The sequence below is a fragment of the Daucus carota genome, chromosome 9 (genome assembly GCF_001625215.2).
Source record: "Daucus carota subsp. sativus chromosome 9, DH1 v3.0, whole genome shotgun sequence".
Lineage (NCBI taxonomy): Eukaryota > Viridiplantae > Streptophyta > Magnoliopsida > Apiales > Apiaceae > Daucus > Daucus carota.
Window position 1 is genome coordinate 29,909,741 of NC_030389.2, and position 20,293 is coordinate 29,930,033.

The following is a 20,293-nucleotide window of genomic DNA, read 5'->3' on the forward strand; positions in this document are numbered from 1 at the left end:
AAAACCTCATGAAAATTAAAATAACAGAACCCTCTTCAGAGACTTATTTCAATTGCACTTCTAAAAGTATCATAAACCCAAGAACCTTGAAGTTGAATATCCAAATCCTGTCAAATCTAGACCTCATTTCTAAAGTATCATGTTAAAACACATTCTTTAAGAGAGTTTAGAAGTCATTAAAACCCAAATGTAAACCAAATATCAAAATTGGCATTAGATAAACTTGTATGCAATATGAACTTGTATGCGAGAGAAAACAACAAGATGATATGAACTTTTATGAAAGAGCAAACAGTAAGATGATTTGTCTTACAACTAAAATGATAAATTCTAGTAGTCTTAATATCAAAACCAACAATGAAAGCCTTCGAAGTCATTCATATATCTTACAACTGTAGGTCATCAACAATCAAGTCGATTATACCAGATATTATACGAACCTAGACAAAACAATCATCTGGTTGACAAGAAAACAGCAGAGTTTGTCTTTGTCAAGCCCAAAGGAGTTCAGATAACCTTTAATGGAGGAACGAGAGCAACAACACCTTTTTCTGGGCGAGCAAACTTTTTGTAAACAGCCTTGAGCTTACTTTCTGAAAGAGCAGCATGATAGCTAACCAAGAGCTTCACACAATCCCTGTTATATCACACAAGTGAATGTAGGCTTCAGCATTTCAGATAATAACTTCTATTTACTACTCCAGAACTAGAATATATTTTGGCTACTGCTGTAATTAAAACTTTATTAAGGAAAAACATTTACCTTAACTGATCCTCAGAGTATCCTGTGTAGTGTTTCAGTGTTTCTGTCCAAAAAGGGGATTTCTTGAGGGTACATCGTGCAGCATAAACAGCTGAAGCCGCAATCACAGACGGGCAGTATGTTACGACGGTGGTATAATGGGTCAGACCAAGTTCAGCTAGGAAAAACGTCATGTTTTCCATCTATAATCAAAAAACCAAAGTCCATCAGATTTAGGCAAAAAAAATTCAGGAAATCGACATTCCGGCATTATAGTATATGTATATTACCTCAGGATCTGATGGAACTGAAGACTTTATGTACCGAACCAGAAATACATATGGTGTTGGTACGGTCAAATACCATTCCAGCTTTGCAAGTATCGATTTCTCCATCAGCAGTACTTGTTCCCTGTTATAAGCATTGTCTGATATCGCAATGAAGTCATTAACCTGCAAATCATCCAAAACAACTTAATTACCAATTTGCATCAATATTACAACTTTGAAATGCAAATAAATAAATAAATAATACTCTATCAAAGGTCTACCTCTGGTGCCCAAATTTCTTCATACTTGCATGCAATCAACATTGAGCCAACTCCTACCAGCTGTAGTTCCCTCCTTGGAACAATCTTCATCGATAGATAACGATCCACTATATTGATAGTGAGGTACAAACTTTCAGGCATGAGTTCAAACTTTCGGTGGACTTCAACAAGCCAGTCTATAAGAATAGATCTCATTTTGGAGTTGATGTCAGTTTGTGAAGGCATGTAATCATGAACTTGACCATCACCCTGCATGACAATAGTTTCACTTTCATTCACTACAACCTTAAATAGAGAACGAACAAAACCAATGGGGTTTATAGATAAGTACTTCTGTAAGCTTGTAATATTTATAGATATCATCCACATATTCAACAGCTGCTAGCTCATCATCAACATCTGATGCATCAATGTTTGCTATGATCTCATTCTGGGGCTTGTTAATGAGGCCACATGCAGCCTAAATTAGGACAGTAATGAGTACAGTGTTATAAACTTCACAATAATGCATACATAAACTGCAAAAATGATAATGCATATAAATATTATGAAACATACTTTGCTTCTAGCACTGAGAATAGATGTGAAGGCCTTCTCTGTCTTTTCCGAGTAGTCTGGTCTAGATTTTCTTCCACTACTCTTGGGCTTAATTTCTTCCTCGCAACTCAGAGTAACAGTAGGTTTTTGATCACTATCCTTTTTCTTGACAGCTGCTGCTTCCAACACAGAGGCATCCTTTCTTCCCATGACTCCATCATCAATCAATTGGATATCCTTTTGCAACATACATCACGAAGAAATTTTACAGTTCAAATAAGTATTAATAAACAAATAAACATATACTTCATACATAAACCTTGCGTTTAACTACCTTAGGATCCTTTCCTCCTACTACTGGCAGTCCTTTTGCCACTAGTTGTGCGCATAGGCTCCTGAAAATATCCCCGAGACTTTATCAGATATAACGAGGCACTTTTCAAAACAAATAAATAAAAGAAATATAACAGAAAAGGAAAATGATGAAACCTTGTCATTGGCCTATTGGTCTTGATCGGGTTTTTGGGCTTCCCTGCATCAACAGCTTTGACAACATTCCCGATATCACCAAGAACCCTCCGGTTTCTTCGTTCTGCCTGTACATTCTTTTGCTTCCCTTCTACCTCTGAAATAATTTCAAACATTTTCATTAACAACATAAAAAGGACAGAAATATCCATAAGCATATAAAAACCATATAAGCTTAAACAGATTTCAAATTACTAATAATGTTTCAGAGACATCACCATTAGACAGAAGTAGTTTCACATTCAAAAAAAAAATATGATGGAATCAGGCTAAAGATACACTGAAGCCCGAACATCGACATCGTTCAATCATGCATATACACACCCCCTCAACTGAAAAAATTATCCCAAATATATGTATAAACACAATCAAACATGTATCATCACATGATCAAACAAACCCCACAAATCATTAAGAACACCAACAAGATATAACGTATCTGTGCTTACAAACAAAATCAAACAAACCCCAAAATAAATATAATTGTCCCATCAAGAAATCATCTATAGCCAATACTAATTTTCAGAAAAAACATCAATTCTCATTTATCAATCAAACAAAACCCACAAATATATGATTTAAAATGTACATAAACGGATACAAAAATTCAATCTCACCAAAATATCATAACTGGCAATGACAATCTTCAATAGAAAATCAAAATTAATATACTAATCAATCAAAACCCACAAAGATAATCCCAAGATATATATCGAAAACCCCTTAATCATCACAATCAAACAAATGAAACAAAACCCACATAGAAATCAAAAATCCCAACATAAAATTAGCAAGAAAATCAACAAAAATCATTAAAACAGAGCAAGAAATCAATTAAAACGGTACCTTTATGACGCTGAGTAATCACAGCTTTAGAAGCCATCCTTTCTCAAAACTCCTGTCTTCTCTGCTTCTCTCTCTTCTTTTCTTGCTGCGCTTCTCTCTCTATATGTATGAATATTTGTAATTGTGATTGTTGTTTTGGTTTCAAGTTTGTGAAGGCTCGAGTTTAATTTATAACGGTAACTAAACTGTAACTTGAAATTTTGGCCGTTTGATCACTTTTGATCAAAGGGTTAAAACCGTGTAGCTGAGACTATTTTTTAGGCAAACGGTTATATTAAGATTTAATTTCGTATATTATTATTTACATACATGGATATTATATGCGTGCCAGCTTCTCGATAGATTGTTTTTGAATTTAATAGTCGTTGCAGTATTTCGATAGATTGTTTTTGAATTTAATAGCCGTTGACAGTGGTATAATTTGTACTTCTTTATAAATTTTTTAGAGCAAATTTTGTTACGTCGAATAAGTTAATATTTCGGTCATTAACTATATATATGATATATATGATATATGATATATGATATAGTAAATAATTTATCCTGTCTCAAACGGATAACAAACTCAATTAATCATATTATTAAGAGGGGTGTATTGGATTAGGATTTTAAAGCATTTTTTTGCATTCTTGATATCCGAGGATATTCGATTGGGATTATTTGAAATCCTTTTAAATCTTGAGGTATTCAATTTAGAGATGCACAAAAGATCTGTTCGGGCCAGATCCAGACCGGGCCAAAAAAATCCGGATTTTTTTCAAACCAGATCGGGCCGGGCTTTTTTAAAAATCGGGCCGGGCCGGGCCGGGCTTTTCCAAAAATACTAGGCCCGGTTTAGTTATAAAAAGCCCGGATTTTTCAAAAATCCGGATTTTATCCGGGTTTTTTTGAAAATATTAGGCCTGTTTTAGGCCCTCGGGCCGGGCCGGGCCAGACCGGGTTTTTTTCGGATCGGATTTTTCAGATTTTTTTCCAGATCGGATTTCAGATTTCGGATTTTTTGAACATCTCTAATTCAATTGAGATTTTAAATTATGCTACAAAATATGGTGGTATTCAATTGGGATTTTAAATTATGCTTTAAAATCCGATGGTATTCAATTAGGATTGTTTAAAATCCATTAAAATCTGATAGTATTCAAATGTTGATAGAGTTTTTTGGATTTCATAAAATGATAGATTTTGTGGCATTCTTCAGTGTATTTTAAGTTCTTTGAAATCTCATCAAAATCAATGGGATTTTGAAGCATTCCTATCAACTCTGCGACATTTTATCAAGAATTCGCACGAAATCAAAATCACATACAATTCATTAAAATTCATAGACTAAAAACAATCCATTAAAATCCCAATCAAATACACCCCCGTAAATCAAATCAAGCAAATATATTCCCGCTAGCGAAGAGGATGGTGGAAATTTCCGATATGTCCCTAATCTAAGATTAATTTGGTCTTTTCCCTGTAGGACCAGTATAAAACGTGTAACGGATGCTTCATACCCAACCCAACAACAAAACTGACTCACAAAATTGTTGGACATGTGTTCTAAATTGTTAAACTACCTCACTCCATCTAAAATGTTTTGCTATTCGAATTCTAAAATTCGACGTTCGTAGCCTAGATTAACGATTGTTCTCGAAACTTATCACTATTTTTTGATATTTGTTTGAAGAATTTGAATAATTATGTTTTCGCCACTGATTAAGTCTCAGTAAAATATCCTAACCTCCTAAAAACCTCTTTACCTCTCTAATCTTTTCTTATTCGTCGTTGGAGCTTTCATCGGTTTTCACTGGTAAAAAGTCCCAAATTAGTTAAATTTTTCTGGTTTTTCTTGTTTTTTCAATAATACTCTTCACCGAATATATTCTTGGATATTAGAGTTGTTGGATTTTCAGGATTTTGATTCGGTGATAAAGCAATTAGAATGAGTCAATGACGAGTTAGGTGACTGCAATTCAGTTTTAGCCACATACAGTGTCTACATCTATTTACATTCGTTAAGGTATGGACGTGGAAATTGACACCACAATAATGATCTGACAGCATAATAAGGGAGTCCCACCAAAAATCTGACGGCAAAATTAGCGGCACGAGTTCAGAAGAAAGGTAAAAAACCAATTTCTTTTGCATTCTTTTTTCTATTGTATTAATGGGGCTGTTCAGGTTATCTTAAAAGAAGTGACCTCTAACCTAAAATTAAAGAAGTGGTGTGGAAGTGAGAAGTAAATAATTTAATAAGGTGTTTGGAAAAGAAGTAGAAACTCTGAAAGAAAAACTAGTATTCTCAGCTTCTTAAAAGTGCTTCTACTTATTTACACAAACGGGTCAAGAAAATAAGAAGTCAAAAGCAGCTTTTGCTTCTGCAAACCAAATAGGTCCACTATATTTGCTAGCGATGCATATAACGTTTCCGTTCATCATAGCATTCCCAATAACATAGAAGTTCTCAAACCTTCCTTGGGGGATCGAACTTCTAAATGGGATCCTTAAGATCTTTCTGTTGATTGGGATTATTTCATTTTTGGACTTAGATTTCCCGTCCACAATTTGATTATCAAATTTTTAGAAGTGCCAAGATTAGCCTATGTCAACTTTGTCCCAACTCATGGAATATGATCCATGTCTTCATTATGATGTTCCATAAGAACCATGTCCCTCTTAATGATATTGTCTTTAGGAGTATTTTTCATCTTTAGGATTAGTCCTTTATCTAGACTGGGGTGGATTAATATCCAACATCACCCTAAAATCCCAATAATCTATAATCATGTATCCCTAGAAGTTTCATTTTATGATTGAAGGAAGTCATTTTCTAAACTCCAATGAAAGGGTGGAGATTAGGGTTTGTATTTTGGGGATCATTTTTCACCCGTTGTTAACATAGACAAGTACCATGTGGTTCTTGAACCAGCATATAAAGACCGCGTTGTCATGCTTCTGGGCGACAATAGAACCATTCAATCGAAAAATAGTGAATGAGGATTCCTTGAGGAAAGCTGACATCAGCTTCGTTTCTAGAGAGATTTATAATTCACTTTTCAGTTATATTGAACTTTGTTTGTTCTTGCTTAGAATTGTGTTGTTCTTTTCAGCCATTGAGGCTATTAATGACCGCTACGTTTGCGGAGAGTGTGATCACCGGATGCTGAAACAGCAAGCATGAGATCCCAATCCTCTTCTTGTGAAGATTCTGGCACTCCTCCAACACAATTAAAGCAGGAGTATGTAGTTCCGGGACCATGAAGGCAATCTGTAGATCGCCTTCACCCCTCCGTAGGGAATTACTAAGAATACACCATCTCGAGGAGCCTGCTTACATCTCGATCTCAAACCAGCATTTTTTTTAGTTATGAATGGAGGTAGGAGAGATGTCGGGAATGAAACATGGTCGTTGAAAGCTTATAATATTTTTATTTATATTGTAACTTAATATATTTATATGTCAAAAACAATCCAAAATAATAATCTGAATTTTGCAATGAAATTTTTGGAGTACTTTTCTAACGGTAAGCTCGCGGAGAGACTCTTAAACTACTAAATCAAGAAGTATGTTCAATTGAGATTTTAAAGAATTTTTTTATTTATGAAATCTAGTTGTATTCGACTTGGATTTGAAAAAAAATGTACGAGACTCTTGTGTATTCAATTAGAATTTTAACTATCCTACAAAATATTATGGTATTCGATCATAATGTAAAATTATACTTAAAAATCTGATGATATTGATTATCAAAGATCCATTAACTTTTAATGATATTCAAATGCATTTTTTGAGAATTAATAAAATGATGATGGATTTTATGAGATTGTTTAATATATGATATATTTTTTGGAACCCTACTATAATTTATGAGATTTTGAAATACCTAAATAATAAAGATATTAAATTTCAAAAAAAAAATAATAAAGATTTTAGTTCAATCTTGCAACATTTTTTATATAGAATATATGCGTAAAATCAAACCAACCCGTATATTAAAATGCGAGTTAAATAATGCACTAAAATGTTAGTTGAAAGTTGAAGCACCCCTAAACCTTAATTTTAGTTTGCAGAAGAAACCTCCGTCAATAGACACAAAACTCAAAACCCCATTTGTGTGTATAGAGAGAGAGAGAGAGAGACAGGGATATAGGAGGAAGGATGGATTTTCAAGTGGTGGTTTTGGCAGGGGGGACTTCAAAGGAATTAGTCCCTCTTGTTTCCAAGGTATATCTGTGTGTTTATATGCTTCTTCCCATCCATTTATCCTACTCATTTATTTTTACTTGTTTTTGCAGGACCTTCCCAAACCCTTACTTCCCGTTGCTAATAGGCCTGTACTCTCCTATGTTCTTGACCTTTTGGAGCAAAGTAATCTCAAAGATCTCATTGTTGTATGCCTCTCTCTCTCTCTCTCTCTCTCTCTCTCTCTCTCTCTCTCTCCCTATCTCTCTCTCCCTATCTCCCTCCCTCTCTCTCTCTCTCTCTCTCTCTCCCTCCCCTCTCTTTCTGATGAACTTATATATTTTCAATTAAGTTCACATTAGCCCCACTCCCCCAAACACCCACATTTTTAACTTTTATTACTAGATTTTGATAATATTTAAGGCATGGGAACATTGGTTATTTGTTATTTTTTTTTTTGAACTTTAATTTCCTGTGTATCTTGAGTCTGAGTTAATATATCTTTTTGAGGTTGACTGGGGCACGACAACTTATTGTGTTGAGGTTGACCGGGGCACGACAATGTATTGTGTTGATTAGTTTGGGTTATTTATTTGATTTGTAGGTTGTTGAAGGTGAGGATGCGGCTATTCTTATTGGAAATTGGATATCAGGGGCTTATGCTGATCGCCTAAATGTTGAGGTGATTCTATCTTGTTTTATATCTTAATGTGGAAGCATTCCTGATTACATAGTCGATCAAAAGGAGAACAAAAACTGTTGCAAGATAAAAGTCACAAACCGGAGATAGTTTGTTATATGCATTTGTTGTCCTATGGACATCTTTGATTGTTATAAGTATTCTCACTAAACCAGGGTTCGGTATGGAGTGGGCTCTTTTTTATCTGGTTGATTTCTTTTACTGTGTATGATCCCTTGTCGAACATTAATGGTAATGACCATTAAAAGAGCTGGTACTCGTGGTACTCAAAATATTATGGCATCAGTAGGCATTATTGTTTCGTAAAATAATTTTTTATAGTGCACTCCAGACCATTAGTTCTGCTGCTGCTTTATAGTTATGAACATCTGTGCTGGCAACCTAGATTCACTATTTTTAGTACTTGATTTGCCTAAAGACCATTAGGTCTGTTGCTTTTGCCTGTAGGAAGTAGTTATTATATTTGATTTTGACATGGGGTTTTGGTGTCTGAGCCATAGATCTGTTGAATTCTTCGAGTTACTTGAGTTTGACAATAAGAAAAAATACATCGCAAGTGATTAGTGTAATTTTGACTGACAAAGATGTTTCAAGTCTTGGTGCTTAAGAATATTACATATACATATTTTTAAATTACCTAGGCAAATTGTAAGAATGATTACTCAATTGATGGTGGTTTATTCATGCATTTCGTGGTGGTTCTGAATATCGGATGTGCTTTAAGCTAATTTACTGTTATGTCTCTACACTGGCCTCACACACTCAGGGACTCGTATATATTTGTTGGCTACCCAGTAGTGGTGTATTAAAGGGGAGTGTGTGAGCTGCCGACAGTACAAGGTTATGAGAATCTTACTATTAGTTTGTGTATAAGTATCATTTTAGTCACTTTAGTGGACTTCATATGTCACTACACTCCCCAAAATTTATTTTGGACATTTCATGTATATTATATAGGGTTTTAAGCCTTTGGCCCTATTAATGTGATATTTAATGTTTAAAGTAATAATTTTGTTCGTTATACAATGCGACCGTTTTTTCAAAAGTTTATACCCATTATATCCTTGCCATACTTGCAAATTCTGGTCTAATGTATACCCATTGTACTTCTCCTTTGTATTTGAAACGATTAAAAGAGTGATTATAATACATAACTGACCGGTTCAACTGTTTTAGGATTGCAATAACTGCATTACATAAGCACTCTTCTTAGTAGACTGTTAGTGTTAGTATAATACCAGGCGCAGATGGGTACTTTCATATACTGCTTTTCCCTGGTATTATACTAGCACTAACAGTCTACTAAAAAGAGTGCTTATGTAATGCAGTTAGTGCAATCCTAACAAACTGGAATCTATAAATCCTGGCTGGGAAGCTGAAATCAAAATTGTGTCTGGATGTACAAAGGACAAACTGAAGGGGCACAGAGTTACCACTTAAATATGTATAAAACCGATACAATCAATATATATATATATATATATATATATATATATATATAGAGAGAGAGAGAGAGAGAGAGTCATACTCCAATAGAAACCTCCTTATTCTAGAAACTAAAAACCAAGTTGAAATATCACTAAATCCTAAAGCAAATACCACTAAATTCTTAAACAACTCCATCTCCACCTCCATCTTCACCAACCCCACCTCCACATCCGCCACTGCCACCACCTCCATAACCACCACCACCTCTATGCCGCCCGCTCCCTCCATCTCCACCTCCACCTCCATCTTCGCCAACCCAATCTTGGTCGCTGCTTCAACCTCTTTCAGCCCCGTTCATACTTCTTTCTCCACCTCGGCTCAACTTCAAAACGCGGCGGAGCCACCACTATTCAGGCAACGCTCCAACCCCCTACTTCAAGCCGCCCACACCTTCGCTACAATCATCCTTCCTCCATCTCCACCTTCACCTCCACCATCTCCACCACCGTCACCACCATCTGAATTGAAAACGTGAACAGATCTGGAGATTTGAGCAGTTTTTGGAACATATATGGAGATTCTGGGCGGTTTCTGTAAGTTTTCACCAAGTCTTGCGACACATATCACTAAATCCTAAAGAGAATATCACTAAATTGTACTGAGAATATCACTAACTTGTATTGGTTTCTAGTTTTTATTTTAAGAGTGGTTTCCATTAGATATATATAGGCTCTTGCTCAAATGAGAACTTTCTTAAAATGAGAACCGTGAGAACTTTTTTAATTTATCAAAATCTCATTCATTTGAAGGGCCCCGCCAGGGGCACCTTCACAAAAAATGTATATCATTAAGGTCTCCACCTAGCTAGCCGAAAGAAAAAAAATTACTGATGACGTGGCAGTGGACTTTTTTTTTTTGAATTTTTTTTTGACTAGCTAGGGGGGGACTAGTTTTATATACATTTTTTATATTGGGTACCCACTAGTTTGATGTTTAGATTAGTCAAAATATGATAAATTAAGGAAGTTCTCACGGTTCTCATTTTAAGAAGTTCTCACTGGAGTAACCCTCTATATATACACCTAGCTAGCCGAAAATAAAAATAAAAAAATCACTGATGACGTGGCAGTGGACTTTTTTTTTGAATTTTTTTTTTGACTAGCTAGGAGGAGACTAGTTTTATATACAGTTTTTATATTGGGTACCCACTAGTTTGATGTTTAGATTAGTCAAAATATGATAAATTAAGGAAGTTCTCACGGTTCTTATTTTAAGAAGTTCTCACTGGAGTAACCCTCTTCTTACTTCTTAAAATGAGAACCGTGAGAACTTCCTTATTTTATCATATTTTGACTAATCTAAACATCAAACTAGTGGGTACCCAATATAAAAAATGTATATAAAACTAGTCTCCCCCTAGCTAGTCAAAAAAAAAAATTCAAAAAAAAAAAGCCCACTGCCACGTCATCAGTAATTTTTTTTTTCTTTTCGGCTAGCTAGGTGGGGACCTTAATGATATACATTTTTTGTGAAGGTGCCCCTGGCGGGGCCCTTCAAATGAATGAGATTTTGATAAATTAAAAAAGTTCTCACGGTTCTCATTTTAAGAAAGTTCTCATTTGAGTAAGTGCCTATATATATATATATATATATATATATATATATCTATGTACCTATAAAATTAAGAATTTGACAGCCGAATACAATTTGTGAGTTTCTTGACGAAATTGAGACCAAATGGCTTTTAGTGAGTGAAGTGATATATTGACTTCTTTATGGTCACAGACGTAAAAAATTGCCAATTTTATGTTTCAAGTGGTAAAATTTGAATTTTGTATAACACAATTATATATTTCTCTGGATTTCCTCTTTAAATGAACTTTTACCTCCACTCCGAATCCGTATTCTCTAAATATACCTCTAGGATTATTGTATCTATCTTTGATCTATCTCAAACTGGTATTGCAGCCAATTAGCCAAGTCTGGTCCAAACTTCTGTGCTTGCAATCTGATTCACGTCTTTCATCTTGTACCCTTGTTACTATAAGTCAATCTAATTCTGTCAAATATCATGTATGTCTCTCTCTCCCTGTTTGTCTTGCAACGGGAAACTTTCCCTGACATCTAGAACAGTCTGATGACTAATGACATCTCACATCTTTTTCTTACAACTTTCAAGATGAGATCAAAGCATTATTGCAATCTCTCAACAGGGAACATGATCTTTTTTTGTGAGAGCGAATCGTGATGGCCTTACTTTTCATTCATATGATCACCTGTTATATTTTAGTTGAAAACCTTCCTGTATTATAATGCTCAACTTTGAACAGAGCTAATTGGTTCCGCAGGTAGCTCATGTGCATGAAGATGTCGGGTCTGCTGGAGCTCTACGAGCAGTTGCTAACCACTTAAGTGCAAATGATATATTGGTAAAGATCTAATCTGCACTTGTTCTCTAGCAGGGGGGATTATTATTTGCATCTTTTAATATAGTTTCTTTTACAGGTGATTAGTGGTGATCTTGTATGTGATATTCCTCCTGGGGCAGTGGCAGCTGCTCATAGACGACATGATGCAGTTGTGACAGCAACACTTTGCTCATCTCCAATCAGTGGGCCAACAGAATCAAGTCCTGGAGGGAAGGACAAAGCTAAGAAACCAGGACGATACAATATTATAGGATTGGACCCCTCAAAACAATTTATACTTCATATAGCATCTGGTAAGGGTCTCTGTATCTACTTGTTTTCTTCGGTTCATTTTTATAATATATAATTATGTAAATACTAAGCAATAATAGTATTAAGTAAAAATAAGTTGTGCCTTGTGACAGGTATTGAAGTTGAGAAAGACATTAGAATTCAGAAGAGCATCCTTCGGGCAGTGGGTCAGGTAAAAGTAAAACGGTTCTGCCATTACTGTTGATGTCCTCTGCACCTTCTGTTGGTCCTTGACAGAGCCGACTTTGATTAGCATAAAACATTGCCACTTGTATCATATTACCCAAAAGGGCATAAAACAACTAATTAGTTTTTCTCTTGTGAATTACAAAGTTTTTCACTTGTTATGTTTGGGCACTGTGGACAGTTTGTATAGTCATATGCATTTATGAATAAATAGCCCAATTATTTAAAGTATGGTCTAGTTTTTGGTGTAATGATATGATGTAATTCAACTAACATGTAAAAATAAATCCATTGTGTGGTATATGTGAAGAGGGTAAGTAATGTATAACATGAACGTTATACAATACTTTACCACCTACAACTTGTTTCTTACATGAGTTTTTCTTTTTCATCCCGACTTTAGATGGAATTTCGTGCTGACTTGATGGACGCTCATCTATACGCATTTAAGAGGTTTGATGCTTTCTCCGTCACTTGAAATATATTGTAGTTTGTGCATCTTTGATGTTCTTATCTTTGACTTGTTCATATCAGGTCTGCTCTGCAACAAGTTCTTAAAGAAAAACCAAATTTTCACAGCTTAAAGCAGGATGTTCTGCCTTATCTTGTCAGGAGCCAACTGGTAGGTTTGTAAAAAAAAAATTTAGCCCTTCTAGATATGCATACTCTCTTTGTAATACCATAGTGACGCGTTTTTGGTTTAATATGTTTGCTTGAGATATCAGAGGTCCGAAATATTGTTGAACAGTAGACAAGTAGAAGAAAATGGGGGTGACAAGGAACCGATCGGAAATAACACAGTAATGTTATCTCAGCTTCTGCTTAATTCGTCTACACAGAGTTTTCATGAACTTTATGCCATGTCTCCTGGTGGGCCAACTTCTGTTCTAAAGAAAACTCACAAATGCTGTGCTTATATTGCTAACAAAAGCAAATATTGTGCACGGGTGAACTCTTTTCAGGCTTTTTGTGACATAAACAGAGATGTGAGTAGGCGAGTAGCTCATTTTGAGCTTTCCTTTTAAAGTTTTTTATATTTAGAAGTTAGCTGATTGCCATTGTTGGTGTTAGGTAATTGGAGATGCCAGTCATTTGTCAGGATATTCTTTTTCTGCTCATAACAATGTTATTCATCCATCAGCTGTGCTTGGTTCAAAAACAACTGTGAGTTCCGCAATTGCACTATTAGCAAGACATGATTTTAGAGCATCACACTTGTAGTATCACATGAATTGCTTGCAAGTTGTTTTTGCCACTTCTGGTGCCAATGAATGTTTGCATGACAGCTTCATGTCACCTCATGTGGCTGACATATTTTACATTTTCCTTCTGTTGATTATATACATATTATTATTCAGGTTGGCCCACAATGTATGCTTGGAGAAGGTTCAGAGATGGGTGACAAATGTAGTGTTAAACGGTCTGTGATTGGCCGTCATTGCCGAATAGGTTCCAATGTGAAGGTACTATATATTTTACATTATACAGGACAGGTCTTTGGGGTAAAAGATGTGTTTTTCATAAAGATCTTTAACTAACGCTGTAATGGCATAGTAGCATATTGCCATCTATTACACCAAGGGGCCGTTTGGTTGGGGGTAACTGAGAAAGGGAAAGGAAAACAAGTAAAACGATTCTCTTTGTGAGTGTTTGTTCCATTAAAACTGTCATTCCCTTTCTCTTTATTTAGTTTTGGATTTGCCCAATATCTCTCCTTACCCATTGCCCACACCCCTATTTTTTTGTCTTTTCATTTATAATTTATGTATAAACTATTTACAATATAGAAATAATATGTAAAATATTTTCAAATATAAAAAATTTAATTTAGTTGTAATTATAAAAACGATATTATTTCTATATATATATATATATATATATATATATATATTAATTAAATTTTTAAATAAAAAATATTAATTAAAATTTTAAAATATAAGTAAATTATATTTTTATAAACATAGTATATTTGACTCTCTTAAAATTATATAATATTGTAAAAATCAGATATAAAGCTTGTCATATAATTTTTCATTCCGTTCCGGATTAAAACCAAACAGGTAAAACAATTCACGATTATTCCTTTCCTTTCTCCACATTTTCCTTTCTAGATTCCATTCCGTTTCCCCGAAACGAACCAAATGCCCCCTAATTAACTTCGGTACTTAATAATTAACAGTCATAGTTATTAATTATTTCTTGAATGTTAAGTGTCAGTAGTTGAACAATATGATGTTATAAGAATGTGTAATTAGGGTCCTCTAAACTTGATGTGTTATATATATATAATATATATTTCTCTTCACAGGTTATTAATTCAATAGTTATGGATCATGTTACTATCGGTGATGGTTGCTCTATCCAGGCATCTGTTATTTGCAGTAATGTTCAACTCCAAGACCGAGTTGTGCTGAAGGACTGTCAGGTAGAATTTCTCTCTCTCAGTCCTCTAATCATTATGTATATACTCCCCTAGCTGCCAAACTTCAAATCGTTCATACTCTTTTAATCTCCGTGTCAGATTGGAGCAGGTTTTGTGGTCACTGCTAGTAGCGAACACAAAGGGGAGTCCTTGTCGAAAAAAGAGAAACAGTGATATTTATTTGTTTGGTGAAGTGTTTTGAGTAAGCTGCATATCTTTTTACAGGGATGTAGATATATTATATTTTATACATTTATCAGGTATGATGTGTTTGAACTTTGAGGTAACAGTATACTGATTTTTGAATAGAAGTTTCCTCCACTCAAGTTTTTATGAAGCGGTTTATCTGATAACTGGTCCTCCGTATTAAGGCTCCTATAATGGTGTTGTCCCTGAATCATATTTTTTTTCCAGCTGCTTGTTTATGAATATTTATCATATTCTTCTTAATTAAGCACCGTGTTAAAAGTTCAATATCTACAACCACCATCAATTAACCATATAAACCTTTTTAGAGACCAATCGATTTCTTGAATATCCGTTAGGGTCCTTAGGGTTAGTCGTGCAGAATGGATGAATTTGGGATGCATCATATTCATTTTGGTGTTCAACTCATTGTATCTACCGAATTAGGGATAAAATCAGAGGTGTCAAACGGATAAAATGGATACAGATTTGCTCATATCTGTATCCGTATCGGCCAGCTAAAAACTGTTAGGGATAAAACACGAGATTCAACTTCTAATGCGAATCACACACAAAACAATATATTTGACGTGGAAAACCCACATCCCAACTTGTATTATTAATCAAAACCATTATCAATAATACAATCAACCAAACTTGGATACTCAAGCCTACTACTCAAGTATCCGCCCGCAAGCGATACCTAAGTCTACATCTTGAGCACACCTATCAAACACAATATGACTATGTATATATAGTCATCTCAAACTAGACAAATCAGAATCTAATTCTAAAACAGCTACACATAGTCCTAATCCAATTCTGATTTCCAACTAAAATCAGAATCCAATTCCAACTAGGTCTTCTATCTTTGTGACCAAAACATATTCTTTATAATAACTGTCTAAACATACAATTATTATCCTTATATATTTTGGATCACCAAAGTCCATGTTACTATTGTAATGGGCTGATACCTAACAATCCTCCCCTTCAGCCCAATACAATCAACAATCACGATCAAGACATCGACGTCCATCCGCCAATGCCTCCCCTCGAACAAGAATCTCCATGTCTCGTTCTTCCAAATTTTATCCATCTACAAAATCACGTGCATCAACCCCGAGTGCTCTTCCATCCATGAGTCACCCGATCCTTGCTTTCACAATCCTCCGGCCTCTAGAAGAACCATCCAATCTTCTTCCATATTGAGTCCATCATGATTGATCCACGGTGCAAGTCAACTGTCATACCGCACGTAATTTTGTCTCTTCCTGCTAACAAAATTCACCATACTCTGCATTCTCGATTGAATCCCGAATTCATCCTCAACCCCATCAATCACGATCCTAACCTCGCTCTGATACCACTTGTTAGGGATAAAACACGAGATTCAACTTCTAATGCGAATCACACACAAAACAATATATTTGACGTGGAAAACCCACATCCCAACTTGTATTATTAATCAAAACCATTATCAATAATACAATCAACCAAACTTGGATACTCAAGCCTACTACTCAAGTATCCGCCCGCAAGCGATACCTAAGTCTACATCTTGAGCACACCTATCAAACACAATATGACTATGTATATATAGTCATCTCAAACTAGACAAATCAGAATCTAATTCTAAAACAGCTACACATAGTCCTAATCCAATTCTGATTTCCAACTAAAATCAGAATCCAATTCCAACTAGGTCTTCTATCTTTGTGACCAAAACATATTCTTTATAATAACTGTCTAAACATACAATTATTATCCTTATATATTTTGGATCACCAAAGTCCATGTTACTATTGTAATGGGCTGATACCTAACAAAAACTGCATCTGGATCCGCAAATTTTTGAATAAAAATATCCGGATCCCTTTTTTCAAACCACTATAAACCAAATATACAACCTGAGATTGAGATCAGAAGACGATGCTGCAACGTCGGAGATTGCAGGCTTCTGCTTCGCGGATGAGATCTTGAAACCAAATATACAAATTGAGATTGAGATCAGAAGACGATGCTGCAACGCCGAGATTGGAGGCTTCTGCTTCGCGGTTGAGATCTTGCCGAGATCATCTCGACATCAGGCGCCATCGAGCTGCCTGTGTCGGGAGATTGAGAAATCCTAGAAAAGGTTAATATGGGTGTACCTGATCACAAACTTTTGGAACAATATATGTTAAGTGCGAAATTTAATGTATTTAGCTTGTTCTGAATGGTGGAAATCTAATGTTAGAAAATTTTATTTTAAATATTAATTTTTGTTCAAAATTTATATGATAATATATAAATATATAATAAATTTATGTAAGTACTATTATATATATAAATTATTTCGGATACGGATATTTTTAGATACGGATACGCCTATATTCATACTCGTATCGCAATACCTGAATTCGAATAAGGATAAAATCCATATTATTTCAGATACGCGTTTTTTCCGGATATGGTCTCGATTTTTCCGGACGGATACGGGTTTTTCAGATTTTTTTGACACCCCTGGATAAAATTGACGCGCACACATGCACGCATGTTGCTAATACTGAAATGCTTCTGAGAAAACTAACGGTGTTAGTCAGAGTTGATGACGATACACAATGTGATTAAAAGTTAAAATGTAACATTATAAGTGATAATATTAGTTTTAGAAAGTATACCAAGTGGTCTCGTACACAAAGTGTAAGTAAACAAATTATAATTTATATATACATATATGCATAAATATAAAAATATACATAATTAAATATACACATATATACATTACATATTTGCATGAATACGCACATACATAGATATATGTATATACACATACATACATATACATACATACATATACACACACACATACACACTTATATACATGTAAATATATATACGGTAGAGCTTTTTACATAGTATTTTTAACTTTACTACGTAAAAGAATTCTACAATAACAATGAGTTTTCGATAGCTTGAGAATCCGATATTTGTGAAGTGTGCGGTAGGACTTTCATGTCGACAATCCGAATTCTCGATAAAAGCTTTCGATAGACTTTTGGACTTGTCGACATGTGATAATCTTGACTATCTCTATCATATTTATAATTTTTTTCGAGTCCCCAAATCTTTATTATGGCTTTATTTTCAACCTATCAAGGCATGATCTTGATGATATTTTGTATACATTCGTATTGGAGATGGTAAATTTTGTGAAATATTCTATTAACGATATTTGCAATATATACATCCTTCATAGAGATGGCAAAAAAAACCGATCCGAATGGATACCCGACCGTTTCGACCCGAATGGATCTTACCGAACCCGATATTTTGGATTTGATTTTTAGACCCGAACGAGTTTGGATTTGGATTTGGATACTAGGTATTCCGTATCGAAACCCGACCCGAAATCCAAATCCGATCCAAACCCGATCCAAACTCGAAACCCGAAAAAAAATCCAAATATATATATATATATATATATATATATATATATATGTATGTATGTATGTATGTGTATATGTATACTAATATACTTTTTTTCAATTTTAAATCTACTAAATTTTGTTTATATATAGAGTGTGAATGTATATATTCTTGGGTTATAGTGGCTTTTTCTGTTTAACTAATGAGTTTCTTTAATATTTCATACTCCATACAGTGAAGATTTGTGTTCAGAAATTATTAAATACGGTTCAAGATTTTATTAATGTGTAATACTTTATTATTAAAGTAGTTTAGTTTTAAATATAATGAAATTTAAAGGCGAAAAAATCAAAAATAATATTTTTACAATACTTTATAAATTTCAGAATTTAGATTTTGGATAAATCCGAACAAACCCGAACCCGATCCGAAACCCGTGGATTTGGATTTGGATTTGATATTTGAAACCCGATTGGATTTGGATTTGGATTTGGATTTTAAAAATAATTTGGATTCGGATTTGGATATCTCAAATATCCGAACCGATCCAACCCGTTGCCATTCCTAATCCTTCATCACAAATTAGACAAAGTACAAATTCTAAGAACAAACAAACAATTCTAGGGTTGTCAATATGACTTAATCTTGCTAATCTACAAGCACGCTTTTTCAACAAGAACATAAATATTGTAAATGAACTCACTATCGTCTTAAAGAAAATGAATCATCCTTGGTTCAGTTGTTGCTCAAATACACAAAAATATTATTAATGAAAAATCGATAAATATTTTTATAAGTGTTTATAAAAAATGTCAGTTTTAGATTTTAATAGCATGTTGGATTCCAATTTAGGTAGGTTGATGAAGAGAAATGTCTTTATGAACTAAGTTAGCAAATATGTTATTACATAGGATATTTAAATGAGTTTTAAGTTGGTCCAGAACAATCTAAGTCGAGTTTGTTCCATTTGGGTGACATAATGAATGAATATAATCAAAAGTAGGTCATCAGACATAAGTTTCCAACAACTACTATCCATTTTCAACTTATATTCATTTTAGGTTCCCTACTCTAATTATCCTTCATCTTGAGTTAAGTGACTTGTCTAGTTTCAATTTGAGGCTGAAGAAGTCTTGATTTAGCCATGTTTCCTTTTAATTATTCACAACAGATGATAAATCGAATTTATGGGTACATAATGTCTCGCATGGATGTAATAATTCTAAACTCGTTACCTGTCCAATTTATCTTCCTTCTTCGTCTCTAATCTATATAATACATTCTATTAGCTGCTACATATCCATTGTGAAACACACAAACAAAGAAATATCTATCAATTTGCAAAGAAATGATTGCAAAAAACATGTCTTAATAATGATATGAGGGAGGTCTAACAAGAATATAATTTGTAAGGAACAAAAAATTCTGGGAAGAGAAGGAACTTGACTCGAGTATAGTGATGGAGAATTGGAGATGAGCTCTAAATAAATTGACAAAAGACAAATAATAGTGATGGAGAATTGGAGATGAGCTCTAAATAAATTGGCAAAAGACAAATAAGAAAACCTAGATGTCATGTTTGTATTCAAATCCTAAGACTGCGACTGTGGTTAAATGCAAGCCTCCGGACAGTGTCCAGGTGAAACTCAGTATGAATGTATCAGTTATAGAAGTATGACACATAATTTGGTTATAATCCTTGTTTGATAGGTTGCTATAATTTATTTATATCTTATTATCATTTTTCTTAATAAGAATTTCTCGTTTGGTATTGGAAAAAAATAATTAAAATTATATAAATCATCATATATAATAATAAATAAATGATAAATAGACGCGTATGAAAAGAAAGAAAAGAACGACGCCAGG

The 20,293-nt window shown here is 34.2% G+C and overlaps 2 protein-coding genes across 3 annotated transcripts; one reads left to right on the plus strand and one right to left on the minus strand.

The window, feature by feature from the left end:
- Window positions 1-265: 265 nt before the first annotated feature.
- LOC108192375 (G2/mitotic-specific cyclin S13-7) lies at window positions 266-3,360 on the minus strand. Of its 2 annotated transcripts, none has more exons than XM_017372189.2 (9): window positions 3,204-3,360; window positions 2,319-2,454; window positions 2,164-2,224; window positions 1,851-2,066; window positions 1,624-1,752; window positions 1,293-1,541; window positions 1,033-1,194; window positions 764-945; window positions 266-637 (listed from the first exon to the last, which is right to left on the minus strand). In XM_017372189.2, the coding sequence occupies exons 1-9, from the start codon at window positions 3,238-3,240 to the stop codon at window positions 508-510; spliced, it is 1,302 nt and encodes a 433-aa protein (XP_017227678.1). In that variant the 5' UTR covers window positions 3,241-3,360; the 3' UTR covers window positions 266-507. The 2 variants fall into 2 exon arrangements, with proteins under 2 accessions (XP_017227678.1, XP_063940023.1); XM_064083953.1 differs by having other exon boundaries at window positions 2,164-2,242.
- Window positions 3,361-7,224: 3,864 nt separating this feature from the next.
- Window positions 7,225-15,164, plus strand: LOC108192310 (uncharacterized). The gene is made up of 13 exons (XM_017372174.2): window positions 7,225-7,413; window positions 7,485-7,580; window positions 7,976-8,053; window positions 11,848-11,928; window positions 12,005-12,221; window positions 12,333-12,391; window positions 12,809-12,858; window positions 12,940-13,027; window positions 13,131-13,391; window positions 13,477-13,569; window positions 13,764-13,868; window positions 14,714-14,830; window positions 14,927-15,164. The coding sequence occupies exons 1-13, from the start codon at window positions 7,348-7,350 to the stop codon at window positions 14,999-15,001; spliced, it is 1,386 nt and encodes a 461-aa protein (XP_017227663.1). The 5' UTR covers window positions 7,225-7,347; the 3' UTR covers window positions 15,002-15,164.
- The last annotated feature ends 5,129 nt before the right edge of the window (window positions 15,165-20,293 follow it).

Excerpts from the sequence above, each read along its gene's own strand:
- LOC108192375 (XM_064083953.1), bottom strand. The coding sequence starts at position 3,240 with ATGGCTTCTAAAGCTGTGATTACTCAGCGTCATAAAG. Across the intron at positions 2,243-2,318 it reads ACCAATAGGCCAATGACAAG|TCTCGGGGATATTTTCAGGA; the intron begins GTTTCATCATTT and ends TATCTGATAAAG. Across the intron at positions 1,195-1,292 it reads AAGAAATTTGGGCACCAGAG|GTTAATGACTTCATTGCGAT; the intron begins GTAGACCTTTGA and ends GATGATTTGCAG.
- LOC108192310 (XM_017372174.2), top strand. The coding sequence starts at position 7,348 with ATGGATTTTCAAGTGGTGGTTTTGGCAGGGGGGACTTCAAAGGAATTA. Across the intron at positions 11,929-12,004 it reads TAAGTGCAAATGATATATTG|GTGATTAGTGGTGATCTTGT; the intron begins GTAAAGATCTAA and ends TTTCTTTTACAG. Across the intron at positions 12,392-12,808 it reads TCCTTCGGGCAGTGGGTCAG|ATGGAATTTCGTGCTGACTT; the intron begins GTAAAAGTAAAA and ends TCCCGACTTTAG.